This window comes from Lissotriton helveticus, chromosome 5_1 (genome assembly GCF_964261635.1).
Source record: "Lissotriton helveticus chromosome 5_1, aLisHel1.1, whole genome shotgun sequence".
In the NCBI taxonomy this organism is placed as follows: Eukaryota; Metazoa; Chordata; class Amphibia; order Caudata; family Salamandridae; genus Lissotriton; species Lissotriton helveticus.
This window is the reverse complement of record NC_136065.1, coordinates 10,117,027-10,144,378: the sequence shown is the minus strand read 5'-3', so window position 1 is coordinate 10,144,378 and position 27,352 is coordinate 10,117,027. Positions and strand designations below refer to the sequence as shown.

The 27,352-nt window shown below is 49.6% G+C and overlaps 2 protein-coding genes across 2 annotated transcripts in view; both read left to right on the top strand.

Annotated features, from left to right (window-relative positions):
• The window catches only part of LOC144754057 (saoe class I histocompatibility antigen, A alpha chain-like), a 1,371,606-nt gene that overhangs the window by 404,315 nt on the left and 939,939 nt on the right, over positions 1-27,352 (top strand). The window lies entirely within an intron of this gene.
• The window catches only part of LOC144754059 (major histocompatibility complex class I-related protein 1-like), a 111,399-nt gene that overhangs the window by 71,956 nt on the left and 12,091 nt on the right, over positions 1-27,352 (top strand). The window contains exon 5 of the mRNA XM_078641577.1: positions 16,308-16,421. Coding sequence (XP_078497703.1) covers positions 16,308-16,421 — 114 coding nt within the window. The remainder of the gene's footprint in view (positions 1-16,307; positions 16,422-27,352) is intronic.

Below are 27,352 nucleotides of genomic sequence, written 5' to 3'. Positions count from 1 at the left end.
TTACTGGGCAAGTAAAATTTTCCTTATTCATTCTGTACAAACTCAATATAAACTATAAAATATTTGATATTTTAAAGTTATTGCTATAACTTACATTTATAATTTACGCACCACCTTTAATTTACTATAACTCGCATATCTCCGTACACAGTCTTGTCACCTCACTCGCCACACTACACTATATGATTTCACATGTGCTAAGTCTGTCATTTAAAGGGTATATAACCAGTGCATGGAGAAGGCACGAGTTATAGTTAATGTAGTTCCTCTGAGGTGACAAGACTGTACAGAGGTGCGCGAGTCATAGCCGTGGCTGGCAGGACAATCCTTCCTTTGAATTTTTATCTTAAAAATGTTTTTGGATTTCTTCCTGCTTCGGTTAAAGTCTACGGGCAAAATACAGTCCCCCTGATTTTATTTTTTAAATCTCCATCTTTCTGTTTTCCAAATGTTGGTGTATGAAATATAAAAGAAGATGCTGAGATATAACACTGCTTATCTTTGTTTGCGAGACTATGAGCATCTTTGTAGCATATTATAAAGTTGAGGATGAGTCCTCCCTGCTTTGTAAGCAATTGTTATTTTTCCCTGGAGTCTTGTGGCAGTGATTTTAAAATAAAGTTATATGGAGGCAGAACTGAAATAATGAATTTGCTTATTTGCTTTAAATGGTGAATAAAGCTGTTATTCAAGGGACGGCCATATCCGATACCTGTCAAAGATCGTCGTTAGATTCAACAGACACATACAGTAGCAAACTATGAGTGGCCGGTACTACTTACACATACATGGCTATGGATCTCTGGATTGAAATTGAAGGTGCAAACGGCTCTAACTAATAACCTGTTTGCCAGACAGGATTTGTTTGGTTAAAACATGGATGGATTCTTAGAAAAAAATAAAAAGGGCAATAAACACCGCTGCAGCCATCGAGGGTCTTACAGACAAGGAGAAGCTTCTGTGGAGGAACAAATCCACCTAGAAGAGGCAATGGTGGCAGTCGACCATTTGTCACGGAGACTCAGACGCAGCAGGCTCAGGGCCTGAGGTGAACAGCAAGTGACATCAGAAGTGACATCACATGGGCAACAGGGCTCACTGGCATGGCTCTCCTTCCAAGGGAGAGGTGGAGGAAGGGGTCATTCTGCCAGAGAAAGCGCACAATAAGTGACTGGATCAGGTCACGCCTCAGAATGCACCGCTCCATGCTTCAAGTCGAAGGTGCAGACCATTCCAGCTACAGGTCTTCTTTGTGGTCAAAATTGGCTGCTAAGCCGAAGTCAAAACCACAGAAGAAGCCTAAGATGTCGAAGCAAGACTTGACCCCGTCCCGTCACTCTCTGTACAAATGAAGAGAAGCCGGAGGGAGCCAATCGATCCTGCTCAAATTCCACAATGGGTCTTTATTGGGGGGCTGCACCCCCAATTTTCCAGGCCATCAGCGGCACCACAGCAAATGACGTCCTTAAAAAAGACCATCTGAATATTTTTGGAACACTTCTGGCTCCCTCTTTTGTGCCTTCAGGCAACAAGGATTGCATCGGCTTCTATTTGTGTTACCTCCAGCAGTACCGCCTTCTATGATGGCTGAGTCCATTGAACCTGGCTCCCCCCCACACCGATTCCAGTGGTGACTTCTGTTTCAGCCTTCAGAACTGCGCCTTTTCCTTCTTCATCGATGTCCGTGCCGCAGGTTGAGCCGCTGTCAACTCTGGTGTCTGAACCAGAACAGATGTCTTCTCCATCACGACTGAGTTTGCACTGTGACAATACTTCAGTACACCCAGTTCCTGTATGTTCTGATTCAGACAAACACTTCCTCTGCTGCTGAGCCTTCCTCAGAGGCTCCACAATTTGTTTTGATCTGATTGTGGCCAGAGTTTCCCTCCACCTGACAATGATAATGAGGACGCTCCTCTGTATTCTTAACTCCTGCCCCCGCACTGCTGCCACACTGAACCACACAGCACGGAAAATGCTAACACAGGGACCTCCTGCACATTTTCGTGCATTCTCCCACACCCCAGACCCATCACTCTCACGCCAACAGCACCCCACTCCCTCATACTAACACAAACCAGCCACACCATCATGCATGCTCCTCAACTCCAGTTCGGTCACCAAACGTGTCATGAAGATATGATACTTACTGCACGACCACGCTCCAGACCTGCTCATCCACTCAAAAACATGGCTGAACCCAATCTCCGCACTGGACATCGCTACAGCCATCCTTGCAGGCTACAAGATTGCCAGGCAAGGCCATCAGCAGAGATGGAGTCGCCATCATGTTTAAAGATACCATCAGCTGCACCACCTACACGGACACCCCCGCCGGCTATATGGAACACCTCACGCTCAAGATATTGTAAGAAACTGTCTCTATATATACTGCACCAAAATGAGGTATTGTGTGTATAGAATCCAGGTGACCCCAGAGGTAGGCAGAGGTTAACGTTATATAGAACCGTACTCTCTATTTGTGGTAGAGTGGTCGAGCAGTAAGACAGTGTTAAGCATTTGATTTACCAACTCAGTCAGCAAATGATTTCACACACTCAAGAACTGAACTCTAGGCCAGTTGTGTTTGTATAAAAATATACTGTGGTTTATTTTTAGAACCAAGCAAGCCTGGTACAGATAACCATTCAATACTTTTCAGTAATAAGTTATTGGATATCGAACAGTTTTAAAAAGGCAAAAGAAATTGTACTTTCTTTGATTTACAGGCGAGCAGTAGTATGCAACACTTAGTAAATACAGTACATTGGAATGAATAGGCTTTTCCAATAAATTGCAGTTGTTTCTTTTTCGTTACTTTCTCTAACTCGGTGACATTTCCCGAAAACTGGGACATTTCCTGAAAACTGTTTAGAAAATGCAATTGGGTTATTGTTACGATTTTTAAAGAATATTTTGAGTTTTCAAAATTTCACACAGTTTTTTTTTTTCGAAGAAAAATTGTCAATGTTATCCTATGGAGGAAAACCAGGTTATCGGTTTGCAGGTAAGTAACAGCTGTGGAAGTTAAGGTTCTGGGGTTAGACTCAGGGGACCACCGGGGTCAGTGATGCACTGTTGTTGCACCCTCAGCGGCACTAGGTCGGCCGGGTGCAGAGTGTTGAGGCCCAATGTTACCAATGTTTTTCTCCTTTCATTTGCATTAGCCATTTGAGAGTTCGGTGATCAGTTTGAACTAAGAACCAAATAGTTATGGCCTCAACTTCTTCAGGGACCAAACCACAGCAAAGGCCTCCCTGTCAATGGCACTCCAACGCTGCTCCCTGGGGAGAAGCCTTCTGCTTATAAAAGCAACAGGTTGGTCTTGGCCTTCATCATTGGTCTGGGATAGGACCGCTCCTATCCCTGGCCCAGAGGCATCAGTCTGCACTATGAACTGCTTGGCATAATCTAGAGCCTTCAGAATTGGTGCTGAGCACATTGCTTCTTTCAGGGTGTCAAAAGCCTTTTGGCAGCTACGAGTCCAGTTAACCTTTTTGGGCATCTTCTTGGAGGTGAGTTCTGTGAGGGGAGTCACAATGGGCCCATATGCCTTCACAAACCTCCTGTAATACCCAGTCAAGCCAAGGAATGCCCTGACTTGGGTCTGGGTGGTTGGAGCTGCCCAGTCCAGGATGGCCTGGTCTTGGGCTGTAAGGGCTGTACCTGGCCTCTACCAACAAGGTGGCCCAAGTACACCACAGTGCCCTGCCCTATCTGGCATTTGGATGCCTTGATAGTTAGGCCTGCAGTTTGCAGGGCTTTTAAAACCTTCAAGGTGGATCAGGTGATCCTGCCAGGTGGAACTAAAGACAGCAATATCATCAAGATAAGCTGCACTAAAGGACTCCAACCCAGCAAGGACTTGATTCACCAGCCTCTGGAAGGTGGCAGGGGCATTCTTTAAACCAAAGGGCATAACAGTGAACTGAAAGTGGCGATCAGGTGTGGCGCATGCTGTTTTCTCTTTTGTTCCTTGGGCCATGCCAATCGGCCAGTACCTTGCAGTTAAGTCAAAGGTACTGAGAAATTTGGCTTCCCCCAATTTGTCTATCAACTCATCTGCTCTTGGGATAGGGTGAGCATCTGTCTTGGTGACCGAGTTGAGCCCTCTATAGTCCACACAGAACCTCATTTCTCTCTTTCCACCCTGTGGATGAGGTTTGGGGACCAGAACCACTGGGCTGGCCCCGGGGCTCTCAGAGGGCTCAATAACCCCTAACTCCAGCATCTTGCTGAATTCAGCTTTGATGCTTTCCCTGACTTGGTCTGACTGTCGATAGATCTTGTTTTTGACAGGTGCACTGTCACCAGTGTCCACATCATGGGTACACCAGTTTGTCAGACCAGGGGACAAGGAAAAGAGCTTAGCATACTGTTGCAAGACTTGCTTGCAGTCAGTCTGCTGTTCGGCAGAGAGGGTATCTACTGACCCATCTTTTGGGCTGTAAGAGAGGAGGTCAGGGAGAGGATTACTCTCTGCTTCCTGTTCCTCATCAGTCACCATCAGCATGATGATGTCAGCCCTGTCATTGTAGAGCTTTAGGTGGTTCACATGGATAACCCTTTTGGGTGTCCTGCTTGTGCCCAGGTCAACTAAGTAGGTGACCTCATTCTTTTTCTCTAGGATAGGGTAAGGGCCACTCCATCTGTCTTGGAGAGCCCTTGGTGTCACTGGCTCCAAACCCCACACCTGTTGCCCAGGATGAAATTCAACCAGTGTAGCTTTTTGGTCATACCAGTGCTTCTGAAGCTTCTGGCTGGCCTCCAGATTCTTGGATGCATTTTCCATGTACTCAGCCATTCTGGACCTTAGGTCAAGCACATAGTCCACAATATCTTGTATGGGTTCTTGGAGAGACCTCTCCCAACACTCTTTTACAAGACAGAGCGGTCCCCTCACAGAATGGCCAAACAGAAGTTCAAAGGGGGAAAACCCTACTCCCTTCTGTGGTACTTCTCTGTAAGGGAAGAGCAGGCTTGGTAAGAGGACATCCCATCTCCTCTTGAGTTTTTCAGGGAGTCCCATGATCATGCCTTTCAATGTCTTGTTAAATCACTCAACAAGGCTATTGGTTTGTGTGTGATATGGTGTAGTAAACTTGTACTGCACTCTACACTCTTTCCACATGTGTTTCAGGTAAGCAGACATTAAGTTGGAACCTCTGTCTGAAACCACCTCCTTAGGAATCCCTACCCTGGTGAAAACACCAATGAGGGCCTTGGCTACTGCAGGAGCTGTAGTAGTCCCAAGGGGAATTGTTTCAGGATACCTAGTGACATGATCCACTACCACTAGTATGAATTTATTCCCTGAGGCTGTGGGAGGCTCAAGTGGACCCACTATGTCCATACCTACCCTTTCAAAGGGACCCCCCACCACAGGCAGCGGTATCAGGGGGGCCATTGGTACTTGCCACTGGCCTGACAGGTAACACAGGAGCTGACAAGCTCTTTCACCTTTTGGTGCATCTGGGGCCAGTAAAAAGGGCTAACTAGCCTTTCCCAAGTCTTGGTTTGGCACAGATGTCCAGCTAGGGGGGTGTCATGAGCTAACGTTAGGAGGAACTCCCTGTACTTCTGTGGCACTACCACTCTCCTGGTGGCTCCAGGATTGGGGTCTCTTGCCTCAGTGTACAGTATTCCCTCTTCCCAATAAACTCTGTGGTTACCACTGACATCTCCATTTGCTTCTGAAACAGCTTGCTGCCTCCATTTTTCAAGAAGTCGGACAGTCTTGCTGCCACTGGCACAGCTCTTCCCTAGAGGGTCCCCCTGGGCCCAAGAGTTCCACCTGGTAAGGGTCAATCAATCAATCAATCAATCAATCAATCAATCACGGCATTTGTAAAGCACGCTACTCACCCGGGACGGTCTCAAGGCGCTGGGGGAGGGGGGTAAGTTACTGCTCGAACAGCCAGGTCTTGAGTTGCTTCCTGAAGGAGAGGTGGTCCTGGGTCAGCCGTAGGTGGGTGGGGAGGGAGTTCCATGTCTTGGCCGCCAGGTAGGAGAAGGATCTTCCTCCGGCGGTGGCTCTGCGGATGCGTGGTACGGTGGCGAGGGCGTGGCTGGTCGATCGTAGCTGGCGGGTGGGCGTGTAGAAGGTCAGGCGGTCGTTGAGGTACTTGGGGCCCAGGTCGTGGAGAGCCTTGTGTGCGTGGGTGAGGAGTCGGAACGTGATTCTCTTGCTGACGGGGAGCCAGTGCAGGTCTCTCAGGTGTCCGGTGATGTGGCTGTGTCGGGGGATGTCCAGGATGAGTCGTGCGGAGGCGTTCTGGATGCGTTGGAGTCTTTTTTGAAGTTTGGCTGTGATTCCGGCGTAGAGGGTGTTACCGTAGTCCAGTCGGCTGGTGACGAGTGCCTGGGTGACGGTCTTCCTGGTTTCAGTGGGGATCCATCTGAAGATCTTGCGGAGCATGCGCAGGGTGTTGAAGCATGAAGATGAGACGGCGTTGACTTGTCTGGTCATCGACAGGGAGGAGTCCAGGATGAAGCCCAGGTTGGGTGCGTGGTCCGTTGGTTTGGGAGCGGTGCCCAGGGCCGGGGGCCACCAGGAGGAGTCCCAGGCGGAGGGTGATGATCCCAAGATGAGGACTTCCTTCTTGTCTGAGTTCAGTTTAAGGCGGCTGTTCCTCATCCAGTCGGCGACGTCTTTCATCCCGTCGTGTAGGTTGGCTCTGGCGGTGGTGGGGTCGTTGGTGAGGGAGAGGATCAGCTGGGTGTCGTCGGCGTAGGAGATGATGTTGAGGTTGTGTTGGCGTGCGATGGCTGCAAGAGGGCTCATGTAGATGTTGAAGAGGGTTGGACTGAGAGAGGATCCTTGTGGTACGCCGCAGATGACTTCAGTGGCCTCGGATCTGAACGGAGGGAGGCGGACTCTCTGGGTTCTTCCGTCGAGGAACGAGATGATCCACTCCAGTGCTTTCTCTCGGATTCCGATGTTGCTGAGGCGCTTCACTAGGGTGCGGTGGCAGACAGTGTCGAACGCCGCAGAGAGGTCCAGGAGGATGAGGGCTGCTGTTTCTCCGTTGTCGATCAGGGTTCTGATGTCGTCGGTGGCTGCGATTAGGGCGGTCTCGGTGCTGTGGTTGGCCCGGAACCCGGACTGCGAGGGGTCGAGGGATCCGTTTGTCTCGAGGAAGGCGGCAAGCTGTCTGTTGACGGTCTTCTCGATGACTTTGGCCGGAAAAGGAAGGAGCGAGATGGGACGGTAGTTCTTGAGGTCGGTGGGGTCCGCCGTTGGTTTCTTCAGGAGGGCGGTCAGCTCGGCGTGCTTCCAGCTCTCCGGGAAAGTAGCGGTGTGGAAGGAGGAGTTAATGATGTCTCGGAGATGGGGTGCGATGATGGCGTCCGCTTTGTTGAAGACGTGGTGTGGGCATGGGTCGGTTGGTGATCCGGAGTGGATGGAGTTCATTGTGCTGGTGGTGTCTTCGGTGCTGATCGGGGTCCAGTTGCAGAGGGTGGTGGTGGCGGGCGTTGGTTCGGTGGTAGGGTGCGTGGTCTGTGCGTCGAAGCTGTTGTGTATGTCGGCGATCTTGCGGTGGAAGAACGAGGCGAGTGAGTTGCAGAGGTCTTGCGAGGGAGTGATGTCGTTGTTTCCGGCGCTGGGGTTGGAGAACTCTTTGACGATGCTGAAGAGTTCCTTGCTGTCATGGGCGTTGTTGTCCAGTCATTCTTTGAGTGCCGTCTTCTTGGTGGCGCGGATCAGCTGATGCTGTTTGCGGGTGGCGTGCTTTAGGGCGGTCTTGTTGTCTGTGGTCTGGTCGAGCCGCCAGGCTTTCTCGAGGGTGCGGCAGTTCTTCTTGGAGTCCTTGAGTTCGTCGGTGAACCAGGGGGTTTTCTTGCTGCCGGGTCTGCTGGGAGGGTTCTTTAGTGGTGCGAGGTCATCGGCGCAGGCGGTCAGCCACTTGGTGAGGTTGCTGGCTGCTTCGTTGGGGTCTGTTGTGCTGGTGGGAGTGTTCTGGTTGAGGGAGGCGGTGAGCTGTTCGGCGGTGATCTTGCTCCAGCTTCGGCGGGGAACCTGTTGCGGGTGGTGGTGGGTCGTAGTTCTTCTGAAGCTGAAGTGGACGCAGCTGTGGTCGGTCCAGTGGAGTCCGGTGGCGTGGCTGAAGGAGATGTGCTTGCTAGATGAGAAGACGGGGTCAAGCGTGTGGCCGGCGTGGTGGGTGGGGGTGTTCACCAGTTGCTTGAGTCCGAGGTTGGCGAGGTTGTCCAGCAGGGCGGTGGTGTTTCGGTCGTTGTTGTTCTCCAGGTGGAAGTTGAGGTCCCCTAGGAGGATGTAGTCGGCGGAGGGAAGTGCGTGCGGGCTGATGAAGTCTGCGATGTCTTCGCTGAATTGCGTGCGTGGTCCCGGTGGTCAGTAGATGAGGGTGCCTCGGAGGGTGGTCTTGGGGTCAGTGTGTACCTGGAAGTGCAGGTGTTCGGCGGCGGTGAAGGTTTCGTCGGAGTTAGTCGAGATGCGGATGGTGTTCTTGTGTACGATGGCGATGCCTCCTCCCGTCTGGTTGACGCGGTCCTTCCGGGTGATCTTGTATCCGTCCGGGATGGCTATGGCGACGTCGGGCGCTGAGGAGGCGTTCATCTAGGTTTCGGTGAGGAAGGCGACGTCCGGTGCTGTCGCGTCGAGCAGGTCCCAGAGTTCGACGGCGTGCCTGTGGACGGAGCGGGTGTTGAGCAGGATGCACTTCAGGTGGTTGCTGCTGGTGCTCAACTTGGCGGGGGTGGTGCCGGTCCAGATGCAGGCAAAGTTGCAGGAATGGCAGCGGAAGGGTCCGTGGGTGCGACGTGGGGTGGCTCGGTAGCATCCGGCCGGTGTTGAGTGCGTTGAGGGTGGCGTTGTCGTAGGTCGGGCGGGTGGGCTGGCGTCTGCGGGGGCCAGGGTCCTGGCGCTGGGCGCGGTCCAGGCGCAGACGGGCTTGCCTTTGGCGCGCCTTCGGCGCACAATCGGCGCGCCCGCTGCGCGTCAACGCTGCGCGTGCGAGGGGAGGTCATGAGAAGGGACACGGGAGGGTGGGTGCGCTGGGTGGCGGGAGCGGGGCAGCCAATCGGCTGGCGGGGGGCGGGGACGCAGGGAGGCAGCGGCGGGCAACTCAGTAGCGGGCAATCGGGCGGCTCAGCGGCGGCTGGGTCGCCTGCAGCAGAGACAGCGTCAGGAGGAGCGTGGGGGCGACCAGGCCTAGGGAAGGCACAGTGGTCGCAGTGGTCAAGCTCCTTAGGCTCAGTTCCTTAGGTTCAGTTCCCTTTGGGGTGTCCAAGACCTCTTCCTGAGGAGAGGTGTCCTGATCCTTGTGCTGAATAGAAGCTGGTTCCCCAGTTTTCTTACCTTTTCTCTTGGTAGGTTTGGCCATACTTTTAGGCTCCAACACTATTTGTTCACCCTGCTTTCTGCTTTTGTTTTCACACACACCAATTCAGGGATATCCAGCATTGCTGCATGGGCTTTTAGTTCAACCTCAGCCCAGGCTGAGGTTTCCAGGTCCTTGCCAAGCTAAGATGCAGCTGGTAGCTTTGGAGAGACCACTACCTGTTTCAGGCCAGTAAACCCCACCTCCCCCCCCCAGTATTATGTCACCATAGCCATTGCATGATTAGTGGTAACACTGTCAGCATTGGTGACTGGGTAAGTACGCCCAATCAATTATTGCTCAGGAAAAACCAGTGTGTCTCTCACCATAGTGACACTGGCACCTGTATCCCTCTGAGCCTCTATCCTAGTCCCATTAATCCAAGGGTACTGTAAGTATTTCTTTAAGATGGGTGGCCACACAGCTACAGTAGCAAACTCAGCTTCCCCCTCTGGAACTAAAACTGCTTCAGTGTGCATCCTGATTTGCTCTGGGCACACTGTTGATCCCATCTGTAGATTGCTACCCCAGAAGTAGCTGTATTTGTAGAACTCAGGCCTAATTGCTAGGGCAAGACTTGTCTGAAAGTTAAGTGTCCCAAATTCTTCAGTTGTTACACCAGGCCTTTGCAGGATCAAAGTTCTTCCCCCTATAGGGATGTGAAGTATAGGAAGTAGTTTGAGACCCAACCCCCTGTGCAGGTTTTTGGGGACCTTTGGAAGACTCAGACTTTTTATCTTGGGGATTCTCATCACCTTTACCATGGGGAGGTTTTGTGACCACTTTCTTTCAGTGGTTGTCCTAGTCACCCTAGTATTGACCCAGTGGTCTCCCTTGTTTCCGAATTCTTGGGGAGACATTAGACTAAGGTCTACCAAATGCTGATGTAACTTTTCATTCGTGCAATTACTTAATATATGTTCCTTCATAAACAAATTGTAAAGTCCAGTAAAGTCATGCACATTGTGTCCAGTTAACCAACCATCCAGTGTCTTTACTCAGTAATCTACAAAATCAATCCAGGACTGGTTTTGGGTTTTGTGAGCCCCCCTGAATCTAATTCTGTACTCCTCAGTGGTGAGTCCAAATCCCTCAATCAGAGTTCTCTTCATGAGGTCATAGGACCCTGCCTCTGGCCCAGAGAGGGTCAGAAGCCTGTCTCTGCAGTTACCAGAGAACAGTTCCCACAGGAGTGCCCCCCCGAGAGGTTTCTTCATTTTTCTCATGTCACAAGCCCTCTCAAAGGCTGTGAACTATTTGGTGATGTCATCACCCTCCTCAAATTTAGGGACAATACCTTTGGGGATTTTGGGATCATAAGATTGCTCTTTATCCTTATTATTTGGATTACTGCCACCACTTATGGGTGCTAAACCCATCTCCTTTCCTTCTTTTTCTAGAGCCAGGAGTCTGGACTCTAGATCCAGTCTTTTGGCCAGCCTTGGTAAAAGGCTGTCCTCCTCATTGAGGCTGTCCTCAATGCCCTCGCTGGAACCTGACCCACCCGTGTGGCCTCTAGGTCCCCAGGGGTTGATTCTTGGAGTTAAGGGTATGGGAACCCTTTCCTCCCTAGGGATTATTGGAGGTGGGTTACCAGCCCTCATCTGATTGGTCATCACTGTTTTCAGATGGGTGTGCCTTGGCATACTCAGCCAGGAGCTCCTGGAGTCCTTGTTTGGTTGGATGCTGGCACACGGGTATATTTTCATCTCCTTGAAAGACAAGTGAAGATAAGGGGTGAGGCCGAGCTCCTCAACCATGTCCTGTATGTCAGGGTTATTTTCACTAGTAGCTGGGTTCTTTTGAGACATTCTAACAAAAATGTCTAACTCCTCTACCCTTAGCTAAAGTGACTTTTTGTTTTCTAAATTTCTAAAGGGACTTAACCAAGGCCCTAACAAGACTTTTAATAGTTTGGAGAAAAAAATTACAATTTGTAAAAATCAACTGGCACATGCATCAGTATTGCATTTTGCAATTCCTTAATTGCGAAAAATAAGGAATCGCAATTAAGGAATTGCAAACTGCAATGCATCAAGAAATTGCTGAAAAAATAGCGATTTCAATATTAATTGCATGGGACGAGTTAAAAGACCACGTAGGTCCCGGAATATCCTGATTTAAATACATCCAGCTGGATAGCTGGACAAGGGGCCAGCGTAGAAAAGATAAACACCTGGGGAAATTAAGCCCCCTAGAACAACAGCTAGTGGAGAAGCCAATGGGAAGAAGAAAGGTAGCATTTTGGTATTGGCAGTTGCTTGAAGAAATTGATGGAGATTTCTCTCTCCCAGTCCAACTGTGGGGCGCAGTAATTGGCTCCCAATGTGAGGAGATGTGGTTGACTTCTTTTGCCCTCTTATACAAGACTGTGAAACCATCATGGCTAAGAAGAAACCACCTTTTTACAGCGCATCGAGCATTTATCACCCCACTCAAACTTTCCAAATTTCTCCCGGACTAAAAATGTAACAAATGCAATCTCACGGGAGCTTCAGATGTACACATGTTTTTGGAATGCCCTGACATAACTAGGTTTTGGCTAGAAGTGGAGGCAACTCTAAAATCCATCATGAATACACCACTCTCAATTACACTACCACTCATCATCTTTGGTCTGGATGGCAACATCACAGGTAAAGCAAGATCATTCCTCTTCTACGCGATCTTGCTGGCAAGAAGGCAAATCTGTATACACTGGACGGAAGAAGCAGCCCCTTTACATTCTGCATGGCTTACCTCACTATATGAAACATCTAGATTAGACCTTAATAGATCAGGCAGTAAGCGTAACTTGGCATTTTGGGAGCTGCTCATCGAGTGGAGATAGAATCCGGGTTTTTTTTTTCCCCCTTTTTTTTTTTTCCCCGGGCCCTATGATTATGCCGATAAAACTCCATGGACTGGGTATTGCCTCGTTCCGATTATGGTCCTACAGGTGGTAATGCACCTAGATGGAGTCACTCTGTATGCCTTGTGTCACTGGGTTTTATCTCCCACCCATTAAATTACTCGAGTCCTGGTAAATGGATGGAGGGGACCTCTGAGTAAACCCTAAGGCAAGGACTCGCTAGGTGGTTGGTATTTTCCCATACTGAGGTCATGGCAAATGAGGACAAAAAAAAATATATATATATATACTGTTGTTTTATTTCTGGAACCATGCAAGCCTGGCTCCGATAAGCATAAAAATACTTTGCAGTAACAAGTTACTTGAATGAATACAGTTCGAAAATGAAATAGAAATTGTACTGGCGTTGATTTACAGATAATGCAGTAGATTTCAACACTTAGCAGGTATAGTACATTGGAATGAATAGGCTCTTTCAACAAATTGCAGGTAAGTTACTTTTTCGTAAATTTTTCTAACTCAGTGCTGGATGCCTAGATTCAGCACTGTGACATGTCCTGCAAACAGGTGAGAAAACACGTTTTGGTTATTTGAACGATTTTTAAGGAATATTTTTAGTTTTCAAAACTCCGCACAGTCGTTTTTGAAAGGAAAATTGTCAATGTTATCCTATGGAGGAAAAACAGGTTATCAGTTTGCAGGTAGGTAATCGACTGTGGGAGTTAAGGTTCGAGGGTTAGACTCAGGGGTCCCCCAGGGTCAGTGATGCACTGTTGTTTCACCCTCAGCTGCACTAGGGCGGCCGGGTGCAGAGTGTGGAGGCCCAATGTTATCCTATGGAAGATATGGGGTCTCCGGTTGGTGGCTGCTAGCAGGCAGGTCACAGGGTTGTGGGAGCAAAGCTCCTAGTGTTTAGCTCAGGGCAAGTTGGGGACCAAAGTAGCACAAAAGGTGCATCCTCAGCTGCTCTAGGGAGGCTGGGTGCAGGATGCTGTTTTCAGGTCGGGTGCCCCGTTGCTTCCAAGGGAGAACCTCCGGGACAAAGAAACACTGCAGGCTCGGGGAAGAGGATATTCTGGGTGTGACCACCACTTCAAGGGGTACGTTGGGATGTTGAGGGTTGGTTAGGCACCGTCGAGTTAGGCACGCAAGGCCGTGGGGTGTCGGGTGCAGTGGTGCCTTGGGACGTCGGATTTTCTTACACGCTCTGGTCGCGGTAGAGGGGATCCTCTGGATTGAGGCTGCAGGCCTCGTCTGGAGGCTTGAGGCAGGTCAGGGGTCACCGGATCTTGGGTCAGGATCACCGTGGTGACCTCCTCGTGGAGTTTTTCCACTCGAGCTCGGGCCGAATTCGGCGGGTGCAGAGTGGGCTAGATTTGGCACCAGAAGCTGCAGTTTAAACAGGTCCGGTGTTCACGGGAGAAACAGTCTGGGAAGTGAAGGCAGGCAGGTCCTCCGGGGTTTTCAAGGTTGCTGGCTGCAGGACACGCTGGGTTTTCACAGGAGCAGGTTCGAGGGGAGACAGGCCTGTAAGGCTGGGGCCAAGTCAGTGGGCGTCGGCCTCTTGTTAGCTCTGCACAGCTCTTCGTCCTTCTTCTTTTCTTCTTGTAGGTATGTTGCGTCTGCATTCTTGGTTCAGGGCTGCCCCTAAATACTGTATTTAGGGGGCATTTTAGGGATCTTGAGGTCAGTAGCCAATGGGCTACTGACCTTAGGGTAACTACACCCTTGGTGTGCTCACCCCACGTGGTGGAGTGGGCACAATCCCTAGTCCCAATTGGGGAGTGCCTGCCATCTGCAAGATGGCGAGCACTGGAGAGTGGGCTTCTCCTCGCCTCCCCCACCTGAGGGGAGGAGTTGGGATAGGTGGGCACACCTCCTGGGCTGGCTAGTTTTTCCCGCCCGTCTTTCCACCGAAAGGGAGGGGAGACAGGAAGGGGGCCTGCTCCTGATAGCAGGAGAGGCTGGGGGTCGCATTACAAAGGCTGCCAGGCCTTTGAAGCTCCCCTGCCAGAGATGGCTCTTCCTGACCTAGGGGAGGTGTGAACACCTCCACCCAGGAAAGGCTTTATTTCTGGGCTCAGGGAGCGTAGGCTCCCACCCTAGGGGTCCAGAAACATGTCTTGTGGTGTCAGGCTGGTGTGTACCAGTCAGGGAACCCACCAGAGCCTGGTCGTTTTTTCAGGGGCATCTCTGAGATGCCCTCTGTGTGCATTTTTCATTAAATCCCACACTGGCATCAGTGTATGTTTAATGGGCTGAGAAGTTTGATACCAAACTTCTCAGTTTTCAGTGTAGCCCTCCCAGCACCATATACTCTTAATGGCAGCACTGCACTTACAATGCCTAAGAATGGGCTTAGACACTGTAGGGGTACAGGGCTCATGCGCCTGTACCCTCCCCTCTGGCATAGGGCACTCAGCTAGAGGGGTGACTAATCCATGCCAGGGCATTGGGTTGTAGGCATGGCACACAGACATGAGTGCCATGTCGACTCTTCACTTTGTTCTGCACCAAAACACGCAGCCTGCAAAGGTAGTGTGTGTGTGAAGGTACAGGGCCTCTAAGGGTGGCACAATAAGTGCTGCAGCCCTTAGAGGTATTTCCTGGTCATAGTGCCCTGGGTACCTGTGGTACCATTTACCAGGGGCTGACCTGTGGCCAGAGATGCCAATTGGGTTAGTTTTGGGGAAAGAACACAGGTCCTGGGAACCTGATTGGCAGGGACCCAGGGCACACCAAGAAAAAGTGCATCAGTAGTCTGGCAAAAAGTGGGGGGGTTATTGCAACAGAACCCCACTTTCCTACACCACTGCAGTTCTGACCTTAACCCCAGGAGCTTCACTCCCACAACCGAGTGGCCTGCTTGTCAACAGTCACTAACCCAAGGCCCCTTTAGCCCTATTGACTGACATTGGGCTCCTGCACTCTGCACCCGGCCGCCCCAGTACCGCTGCCCATCTAGAACATGGGGAACCTTGGTCCTAACCCCTAAAGCTCACCCTTGTGAGTCAAATACTTATCTCCAAAACCGATAACCATTTTTCTCCGGTAGGAACCCATGTTAAAAGATTTTGTGGCCAAATTTTTTTAAAGTGTTGAACTGTTAATGTATGGACAAAAGTGAACTCAATTGCAAAGTATAAAAAGTCATAATTATCTTGTATGTAGGGATCCTAGGGTGGGGTATCTAGGCATACCACCCCCAGTATTCAAAGTAACTGAAAAGTAATCCGAAAGTACTTATGTATGCTGAAAACTGCATTTAAAGTAAGTAATTTCAAGCACAACTGCATTACCTTGAACAGACTTGCATTCTGAGAGTATATATACTCACCTGTGGCAAGTCCTGCTTGGTTCTAAAATAAAACATAAGTATACCTTTTTTATATTTACCTAATTGATCTGGATTCTGTCTCTGAGTGTGTGTATCAGTCCTTGACTGAGTGAATACAATAAATGCGTAACACACCCTGTGGATAAGCCTAACTGCTCGCCCACACGACCACAAAGAGAGCTGTTAGTGATTACCTAATATAGCCTCTGCTATACCTCTGGCGACTCCCTGGGCTCCGTGCACACTATACCTCATTTTGGTATAGTATATACAGAGCCAGCTTCCTACACACGGGCATAGATTATGGCATACATTGACATTGCATTTATTGGTATTGCCGTTGCACATATCATGGTGTACCTCGACATATTTACTCATCCTAGCAGGCTGTGGTGTGATAGTGGTGTGCCTGGAAGGCTACAAAGCAGTGAGTTTACCGTGGACTGTGGTGTGATAGTAGTGTCCCTGGAAGGCTACAAAGCAGTGAGTATACCGTGGACTGCGGTGTGATAGTAGTGTCCCTGGAAGGCTACAAAGCAGTGAATATACCATGGACTGCTGTGTGATAGTAGTGTCCCTGGAAGGCTGCAAAGCAGTGAGTATACCATGGACTGCTGTGTGATAGTAGTGTCCCTGGATAGATACAAAGCAGTGAGTATACCGTGGAGAGATAGGAGTACATCCCTGGCAGTTCTTAGTGATACTGAATCTTAAATCACATTTTGAAAGTAATTTCAGCCCTGTAACTCTGCACCTGTCCGTCTCTGTCCCACAGAAGAGAAATCTCCTCCAATGGGGGTCATTATCGGAGGCGTCATTGGAGCCCTCGTAGTTCTTGGACTCGTCGCTGCTGTCGTTTGGTTTGTCTACTCGAGGAGAATCATGCAAGGTAAGTTGGTTCTCTTTTATATTGTTAGTGGGAGGTACCATCACTCACTGATTCATGTGTGAGGGTGGAATACCATCTGCCATTTGAAGCAGGGGTGGGGACACATCTGTCTCTGGAGACCTTCCTGCTTTACATTGAGGTGGGCGGAGCAGATATTTCCTTGTCGATGCACAGCTGATGCGGCTCAGTGTTGGCACCTCTTCACTACTCAGTCTCTGAACCATCCCCCCTCACCCAATGTATGAACAAATTGTAAAGTTGCCCAGGATTGGTGATTTAGTAATCTTCCACCAATGAAAATTGGGCTGAAAGTTTCTGCTGCTCTGACTGGCTGCTTAGCGGAGACACCCTGTGTCTTCCTGGTTCAGCTTCCAGTAAGATGTGAGGAGCTCCAGGACACTGGGTTGTGCTGTGAACGCGTTGCCTTCAGAAAGGTATTTTGTGGGCTGTGGTGTCGTAACAGTCCCTGAGAGAGGATACAAAGCACTGTGAGTACTGTGGGCCATGGTTTGGTACCAGTGCACTTGCAGGGTAGAAAGCACAAAGTATGCAATGGGCCGTGGTATATCAGTGGCTTGAGAGAGGCTATCAAGCACTGACTATACAATGGGCTGTGGTATATCAGTGCCCCCCCCAGGGAGTCTCCAAGCACTGAGTATACCATGGGATGTAGTTGATGTGCTTCCCTTCATTTCTTGTCAGATGATTCCTAGAGGCAGGTTCAAGTCCTGTGTCTGTGTGAGCCGCCTTCCCGGTCCTTTCACTCTGTCATTCCTGTCCTTTCACTCTGTCGTCCCTGTCCTTTTACTCTGTCTGTGTCCTGCCCTATCCCACAGTGGAGGAGTCGGTTCAGGGAGGGTGAGGGAGAATTCTGGAGTAATGCATGGGGAGGTACTTCAGTGCTGCACTTCTAGAGGCTTGCTGAAAAGAGATGATATGATGCTGGGTTGTGATTCTCATTTCAGCGGCTGACCCGCGCCTCTATTCTTCTTCAAGTGAGTGGATATGATGTTATATAGCAGGCACGAGCAGCTGTGCCTTTAGTCTCCAAGTCACTCTTTCGGTGGGTTCCGGGTTCTACTCTGTGCCCCTTCCTCTGCCTTTACCTCAAAGGGCACACTTAGAAACATCCAGCTTCTGCTGATCACATTCTTCATCATTGACCCGCACTGTCTCTGCCTGGGGCCTTTGTGACTCTACTGAGAGGCTTCAAGAGATGCAGCTCCTGCTGATCCAGTTCTTCATCACTGACCTGCACTGTCTGCACCTGGGGCCTTTGTGACTCTACTGAGAGGCTTCAAGAGATGCAGCTCCTGCTGATCCAGTTCTTCATCACTGACCCGCACTGTCTGCACCCGCAGCGTCTGGGGCCTTTGTGACTCTACTGAGAGGATCCAAGAGATGCAGCTCCTGCTGATAAAGTTCTTCATCGCTGACCCGCAGTGTCTGCACCCGCAGCGCCTGGGGCCTTTGTGACTCTACTGAGAGGCTTCAAGAGATGCAGCTCCTGCTGATCCAGTTCTTCATCGCTGACCCGCACTGTCTGCACCTGGGGCCTTTGTGACTCTACTGAGAGGTTTCAAGAGATGCAGCTCCTGCTGATCCAGTTCTTCATCGCTGACCTGCAGTGTCTGTGCCAGGGGCCTTTGTGACTCTACTGAGAGGCTTCAAGAGATGCAGCTCCTGCTGACCCAGTTCTTCATCTTTGACCTGCAGTGTCTGTGCCAGGGGCCTTTGTGACTCTACTGAGAGGCTTCAAGAGATGCAGCTCCTGCTGATAAAGTTCTTCTTCACTGACCCGCAGTGTCTGCACCTGGGGCCTTTGTGACTCTACTGAGAGGCGTCAAGAGATGCAGCTCCTTCTGATCCAGTTCTTCATCTTTGACCTGCACTGTCTGCGCCTGGGGCCTTTGTGACTCTACTGGAGGCTTCAAGAGATGCAGCTCCTGCTGATCCAGTTCTTCATCACTGACCTGCACTGTCTGCACCTGGGGCCTTTGTGACTCTACTGAGAGGCTTCAAGAGATGCTGCTCCTGCTGATCCAGTTCTTCATCGCTGACCCGCACTGTCTGCGCCTGGGGCCTTTGTGACTCTACTGAGAGGCTTCAGGAGATGCAGCTCCTGCTGATCCAGTTCTTCATCGCTGACCCGCACTGTCTGTACCTGGGGCCTTTGTGACTCTACTGAGAGGCTTCAAGAGATGCAGCTCCTGCTGATCCAGTTCTTCATCGTTGACCTGCACTGTCTGCGCCTGGGGCCTTTGTGATTCTACTGAGAGGCTTCAAGAGATGCAGCTCCTGCTGACCCCGTTCTTCATCACTGACCTGCAGTGTCTGCACCTGGGGCCTTTGTGACTCTACTGAGAGGCTTCAAGAGATGCAGCTCCTGCTGATCCAGTTCTTCATCGCTGACCTGCACTGTCAGCGCCTGGGGCCTTTGTGACTCAACTGAGAGGCTTCAAGAGATGCGGCTCCTGCTGATCCAGTTCTTCATCGCTGACCCGCTCTGTCCGTGCCTGGGGCCTTTGTGACTCCACTGAGAGGCTTCAAGAGATGCAGCTCCTGCTGATCCAGTTCTTCATCGCTGACCCACACTGTCTGCACCTGTAGCATTTGTGACTCTTAGGTGGCGGTCTGCGCTGTGGCTTCAGGAGCATACGGGGCAGTAGGACTGCCTGTAGGTCAATGAACCACAGAGGTTTTTATGTACATAAATGTCGCCGAGGATGAGGCCCCTAGTGCCTATTTCATGATCAACATTGCACCCAGAGCCTGCCCGTGTCCCAAGCACGTTAATTAAACTTGACGTGTTTTAGGACAACAAATGGAGATGTGATGAAGTGTCTGAGCAGTGGTCATCCTGCAGCCTTCTGAGGAGGGCTCTGCAGAACGCAGCGGTCAAGAAGGGCAGGTTGTGTTATATGGCGGTCCCTTAAGGACAGACTGGGGACACAAAGGCTTTTATAGCTGTCACTTGATGACATTGTTAACACGGGTTCGGTTGTAACTCAAAAAAGGTGTGATTTAGACCGGTGATCTGTTGTGCCTGACTAAATCTACAGAATGCTTAGATTACAGTCCACACTGGCTGGTTTTGGGCTCAGGCCAAAGAAAGTCATAATAGGGAATCCACTGTGGAGTGAAGGGTCAGTTTGTTGTTTGATTTTCTCAGGCTTGATTCTAGGAGGTTCTTTGATGTCCACCACCATACCTCACCCAGTGCTTCCAAGCAGCTACATGCTCAGCGGGGTGTGCACACAGATGTGTTGGAAACCAAACTCAGAACATAGTGTGTTCTTTCAAATTCTGCATGCCCCGAGAAGCCAATCAGAGTTAACGTCCTCCCCTCCCAACTGGTCATTCAGGAGCCCTCTCACTACATGGCCATTTAGAAATTCCTGACATAAAACACTTATCTCTCTGGGTTCCTTGGCAGCAAACATATGTGTGGAGGACATGAATGCTCAAATCTTGCCTCTAAGCCATTTGAATGGTTGGTTGCTCCACCTGTTTAAATATTTGATGGACCTTGTATGGGAAGCTATTGTGTTTTTTAGCTTCTCCTGCATTTACTCGCCTTCACTTTTTCTATCATTGAACTTCCCAATCTTCACGTCCCCTGAGCAATCCCATTTTCTAGCAGTGAACAGGCTCAGCTGAACTTGGGGTACACCCTCAAGCCATAGAGAGAATTAACGGCCAGTGCTTGTTGGATTTTTACTGCCCCAATTGTGCTCTGCTTATCAGTGCTTATTGCGTAGGCTTGTGTGAATAGTGGGATTTGTGAAGTGTGTTACTTATGCGGCTTCCGTTGCGCTGTGGGGATTGCATCCTCTGCAAGGACAGTAACGTTGGAGCAGCAGACGATGATTCTCTTGTAGGGGATTTCTTCGTATAGTCATAATCATGTGAATAGTCCCACCTATGTGCGTGGACCCCGGAGCACTTCATTAGATATAGCCTCTTAAGTTGTCTTCTTCTGCCTTTCTGTAGGAAGGCCTGCATAGACACTTAAGAGATAAAGGGACAATAATGCAGCCTAACCGACTAGGCTACACTGGCTATTACCTCTTCTTGAAGTGAAAAAAGATATCCAGTTAACTTTTAGAATGAGCAATTTTATGAGTTTCAACACATAGAAAACTCCCCTTCACAAAACTCCTTTTTTTATGATAGAGATGAAAGGGTTGGACAGAGAAGTCCCCATTGGCTGCCATTATGTGTCTGCAAATGAATACCATGCCTTTAAGAGTTACCAGAGACCCCCAGTATCCCATGATGCACAGCCAGAGGCTGTTACTTTCAGTTCTTTTTTCTAGCTCCTGCTAGCAGGACTCTGGAGCATTGAGCTCTACCTTTTTTGGTATTTCCTTCAAAATTTACTTCGGTATTTGAATTTTTGCAACTTCACTCGACGTCTTGGCCCATATCTACCTTCTGTTGTCCTTTTTTTGGCAGAATTTCTACAGTTTTCTTGTCAAAATGCCTTGTTTGTTTGACAAGTGTCCTGACTGTGGTAGGAAGAAGGCCAAGTCTGATGCACTCAGTCTGTATTCTGTGTCTGCCTGTCTCTCATGTGCCTGACACCTGCTCTATTTGCAAAACCTTTTCTATGCTCATCCCTGTGTGACAGGGACAAGATTCGACTCCAAGTGTTGGAGCAGCGAAGACAGAAACAGCATCTGCCGCCTCTGTGCGAGAAGAGAGTAAGTCGTCTACCAAATCCCATGCTTTGACCTTTGGGGAGCTCCCCAGTCGAAAAACGGCAGAAAAACGTCGCCGGTCTCGGTCGATGTTGAGGACGACGACGTCGAGATTAGGTATGACGATGATATGTTCTCCGTCGACTCAGGGCTCTGAGTCGGAGCGACGTCAACGCTCCACATCAAGGAGAAGGATGGCGAGATCTCAGACGAGGTCGCCATCGCAGATGTCTCCTCGTTCAACGTTGACTCATCAACGCAGATCCCCGTCGAGGCATTATCGTCGTCGATTGGAGTCACGGAGGCACCGGCGGTCGCCGTTGATGCAACACCGCTGATCGCCGTCGATGTCCACGAGAAGGTCGATGTCAAGGAGAAGGTCAAAGTCGAAGAGAAGGTCGACGTCGAGGAGTCACCATCGACGTTCGACGTCGAGGAACCATTCCGGGACTCGCTCCTTAGTGAGCCTGTTGAAGTCAACAGGGAGTTCACGGTCGAGACGACATTGTCGTTCACTATCGAGCAATAGATCGATGTCGACAGGGAGTTCACGGTCCAGCGACATCGCCGTTCGCCACTGAGCAATAAATCGACGTCAAGGGGGAGTTGAATCCAGGGTGCCTTCTTCGCAGCCAGCTTGAAAACGGAGGAGGCTGGTCTCTTCTGCAGATTCGGAGTACTCCTGTACCTATTCACCATCCTGCTCCTCGTCAACCGGTGGACCTGCCTTCAACACCATCTCCTCCGCCTCCTCCTCCTCCTCCTCCTCTTCCTCTTCCTCCTCCTCTTCTGCCTCTTCCTCCTCCAGTTCATTCTCCGCTTCGTTCTCTTCCTCAGCCTGGGCCCACAGCTCCTCAGCCCACGCGTCCTGCAGAGCCTCGAAGACCAAGGTCACGCTCTCGGCCGAGACATCGTTCCCGTAGCCAGTGCTGGTCTTCCACGCGATATCATCACCATGGCTAAGAGAGAGCTCGCTCCCGGCATACCAGGGACACGAGTACGTGGAGGTACTCACTTATTCTAAGAGACTCTCCTCCTCAAAGAGTGTCTCCCAATGATAATATCACCACCTTTCAGGAGGTTCTGGTCAAAGGGGCGTCAAAAAGTAACATTCCCTTGTTTGCTCCTCTGCTTTTGACTTCAGTTATATTTAAAAATCTCCAGCAGAGACAAACATCTTGTTCCTTTCTTCCGTTGGTGCCTGGTTTATTGAAACTGGCTATGGAACTGTTCTTGACACCATCTTCTATACAATCTGCGCCTTCTAGGCTACAGAAGAAATACCAGCCTCCTGATTCGGATCCTGCCTTCCTCCGACTGGACCCCACCCCGGACTCTGTCATAGTGGTGGCGGCAAGGAAAAAGCATGCTACAGCCCGACTTCAATGGAGCCGCCTGATAAAGAAAGTCGTAAGCTGGATTCGGTGGGGAGAAAAGTTTGCAACACTGCAGCTACATCCATGAAGGCGGCCAGCTCTACTGCTTTGCTGGGCCGGTATGACCGATCCCTGTGGGAGTCGCTTCACAAATTTGTGGACCTCCTGCCCTGGGACAAGCGGAAAGATTTTCATGAGATATTGAACGAAGGACTGATTGTTTTGAATCCAATCATCAGTGCTGCAGCGGATACTTCACTCCTGTCAGACCACGGGTATTGCCACGGAGTTGCTCCCCAGAGGCATTCCGGGCTTCGTCTTACCTCACTGAAGCTGGAGGCGCAACAGCGCATCTCTAATCTCGGCTCTGACCTTATAGCTTCAGCTAACTCAAACCCTCTCCGTCCCCCGGAAGACATGGCCGATGTACAGGGGCTAACCAATCTCTACTTTCACTCCATGAACAACCTGCTAGACAAAATTGCCCCGCTTCAACTGAAAAGAACTTCCTCAAAAGACTCAAAACTGTGGTATGATGGGAGGCTAAATGAAGACGCTCTCTTAGAGTAATTGAACGACGCTGGAGAGCCGCCCCCTCAGCTGACCACCTCAAACTTCTAAGAATCTCCAGAAACGCTTATTTTAGAAAGAGCAGAAAGTCTGAAACCGATTTCTTCAGGTCTCAACTAGACCTAGCCAAGAACTGCCCCAAAAAGCTATTGGATCTTATCAAAGCCCAAACCAAAAGCCTACCAAGTCTCCTCAACGCTAGCCCACTCTCTCGACCCAACTGTGATGAATTTACCTCCTTCTTCGCCTCACAGAATCCATTAAATCAGATCTACTCAAGGACCTACTTTCCATCTCAGGCTTGGAAAATAACTCATCACTGCCCCTGGCTTGTGCCCAAGCTAATGAGCTCCCAATATTTAAACTAAAAAACAATGCAACTTGGTCCCACTTCAACACCTACAGTGAAGACACCATATTAATGACGCTAACCGCGCTGAAACCCTCCAATCATTTCACAGACCTGCTCCCGGCGAATTACCTAAAAGACTTCAATCCTCTCTCACTACCCCTCTGGACCAAGATCATTGATACGCCCCTCCTTCAAGGATCCATCCAGACACCCTGAAATCAGGTCAGGGTTCGCCTATCCTAAAGAAACCAAAAGCTGACCCTCGGACCCTAATAACTATCGTCCGATCGCTAACATTCCTATGTTAGCCAAACTCCTGTAAAAATGCGTTATCATTCAGCTGAACAGTCACATTGATCAATTCAACCTGCTTAACCAATTTCAATCAGGCTTCAGAGCAGGTCACAGCACCGAATGAGCCATGACACATGTATTAGACGACGCCCTAAAAATCCTAGACCAAAATTAAGCCTGTCAACTAATCCTACTCGACCTGTCATCAGTGTTTGACACTGTCAAACACAACAACCTGCTTGATCTCCTGAAACACAGAATGGGAATGTCTGGAACTGTATTTAAATGGTTCGCCTCTTTCCTCCATAATAGATCCCAAAGATTCAAGGTCAACCAATCCCTGTCCAACCCCATGCCAGTCACTTTAGGAGTTCCGCAGGGCTCCTCCCTCTCACCCACCCTTTTTATGGAACCACTTACCGATCTGCTCAGCCTCGCCAAGATTCACTTCCACATGTATGCAGAAGACACCCAAATCTACATCAAGATCCACTCACTCGATGACATCAAATCGCTCAGTTCCACACTACAAAAAACCCAAACATGGCTGGCCAAAAACCATTTGAATCTAAACTCCCTCAAAACAGAATTCCTCTTAATCGCTCCCCCTAACAAAACTCCCACTATCCTGGAGTGGATGAAACCCTTAACAGCCCTTAATGGTCAACCTCTCGTTGTGGACTCAGCAAAATCGCAAGGGGTAACGCTTGACAGTAACCTAACCATAAAAAACATTTCAGCGACTCAACCAAAGGAGCTAACTTCCACCTGAAGACCCTGCGAAAACTAAAATCCTTTCTGCCCGCATACGATTTCAAACAAGCAGTTCCAGCCCTAGTAATCCCTCGCGTGGAATATAGGGCGGTGACCTGATGCGGCCTCCCAAGGTCATCGACAGCACCGCTAAGAGCCACAATAAACTCAGCTGCAAGACTCATCACAGGCCCTAAGAGAAACTCTCACATATCCCCAGACTTGAGAGCTCTCAACTGGCTACCATTTGAAGCCAGAATCCATCTGAAAATCGCATGTATGACACACAAGGCCCTCAACCACAACGCCCCACTGTACCTAGCTCAGAAACGAGTGCTCTTTGCGGGCAGCAGAGCCTCCAGGAGTGCCAAGACTCTTCTTCTAAAACCTCAACGATTTGGCAAAAAAAAAAAACTATAACCGATCCTTTTCTGGTATGGCTCCTAGGATCTGGAATGCTGTGCCCAGTCAAACAAGAATGAACTCTTCCTCTGCCTCATCCAAAAAAGAAGTGAAAGCGAGCCTCATGGCTAAATTCACGTGAACTCTATAAATGTTTACTGTTTTGTATTTGTATGCTATTTCTACGCTCCATAGTCGACCTTCCGTCAGCTTAGTCTGTACGATTATTAGCTTTGTATTACTTTTTCCACTTATATCGTGTGATGTTATTTCGTTCTTTCCATTTATGACTTGTAAAGCGCTCTGTTACTCGCAAGAGTCTTGTTCGTGCTATATAAAACCTTCAAAATAAAAACATTCAGTTACACATTATTCATAAACATTATGTTATGTTATTAGTTTGTAAAGCGCCTGCTTACTCCATCCAATTCAGAATGTCCCAGCGCTAAATTCCGAAAGGCCTTATTTATTGCTTAAAGCTCTCCCTAAAAAGACAGGTTTTTAAGGGCTTCCGAAAAGAAACTTCTGAAGGCTCTAGTCTCAGATATACGGGTAATCGGTTCCATTGTTTAGCTGCCAGAAACCTGAAAGAGCTGCCACCATGGTACTTTCTGCAAAATTTAGGGACACTGGACATACCTGTTCCAGCTGATCTGAGGCAACGGTTAGAGCGGTAGGGTAGAATCAAAGGAAGGAGACAACTGGAGCAGTTTACCTGGAGTATCTTGTATATATAGCACATGCCTTTGAAGGCTATCCTCTTCTCAATGGGGAGCCAGTGGAGTTTTACCAAGACTAGCCCCGTAGGGGCACGTCGGAGAGTGTTCAGCAGCATACGAGCTGCCGCCTTTTGCACCCACTGGAGCATTTCAATACTCCTCTTAGAGGCCCCCAAAGAGAGGACATTGCAATAGTCCAGCCTTGATGACACGAGGGCCTGGACTGCTGTTCTTCTCGCAGAATCCGGGATGAGCCCCAAAATCTTCTGAATCATTTTCAGGACCCATAAGATGTGAGGGATGGGGGTTCAGGGCCCTGGCACTGTCTAGGCGCAAACGGGCTTGCCTTTGGCACGCCAGCGGTGCATCTGCGCAGCTGGTATAATTATTTAGCCCGCCTCCAAAAGAGCGTGGCTATGTTCCGTCAAGACTTGGTGGACAACACAAAGCGGGAAGTGGAGACCCAGCGCTCCTCTTCAGGCAGGGAACCTCCCCTCCCAGATTGAAGGACTGGGACAAGGAAAGTAAATTAAAACAAGAACCAAACTGAAATAGTACGAAAGAAAATCATAAAAGCAATTAAAGCTGGCGGTGAAAGAGCCGACCTAAGATGGCCGCCCCCGGGATGGGATCCAGACACCTCCCTGCTCCTAGTGCACTACAAGGAAAGGGAACCTCTTGCTTCTGCAGCAATCTCACTCTTACCTCTTGTACAGCGCCTTTGATTCCATTCCATATTATTCATACACATCTCCCTTAGCAACATTTAAAGGTATCCCGTTTAATTGCTATCATGAAAGTAGTTATTGTATTATGAATTTATGTTAGGAAATTGACATCCAGCCTCCATGTGGTGACCTGAGGTGTGGCCTGAGTAGAGCCGTGTTCTAGCAGTGGAGGGGAGTGGTCAGAGCGGTATCTGTTTAGATATTGAGATATTTTTATCTTCCTGCTAACTGGAACATTTACTTGTAAGCCCCTAGTATATGGTACAATATGTACCCAGAGCCTTTAAGTGAAATGCTATCAGTGGAACTGCTGAGAAAAGGGAGGTTTACCTATGCCTCTGATATTATTTCAAACAATTAATGCTTAAACAAGGATGTTCGAGGCATGTGGGCTGCTAAATTCATATCTATTGCATCGATCGCCGCCTAGTGTTGGGTCCGGATGATTGCACATTGTTGTCCTGGAAGAGTCTTCGAAGTATCACGAGATAGGTGGCTCCTCCCCTGGACTACAGTGCGCATGGGCATCGACTCCATCCCCAGATTGTTTTTTTCCGCCATTGGGTTCGGATGTGATTTCGACGTCTCCTGTTCGGAATCGATAAAACAACTTCTTTAAGGCCAAAAGGCCTTCGTTGCCTCGTCGGTATTATTAGCGTTCGGTCTCGTGTTCATTCCTACTCTTCGAGTCGGATATCTGGAGAGTCGGGTGACTCTTCGGTCATCGAGGCCCTGTCGACGCAGCAAGACCCCGGCGATACTACGATGGAACGGAGTCCGTTCAAGTTCTGCCCCGTGTGCGGTTCAAAGTACCCACACATCGACGTGCATCCTGTATGCAACAAGTGCCTGTCGCCGGACCACAACGAGGCCAACTGTATGGCCTGTTCGCAGTTCAGGTCGAAGAAGACGCTCAAGCTTCGGCGCGTGGCGCGCCTGGAGGCCCAGCGATCGGCACCGGCGCCGGCACCTGTAAACATCTTCGAAGACCCCGAAGTAGAAGAGCAGGAGCTTCACCTGCAGATCTCACCTAC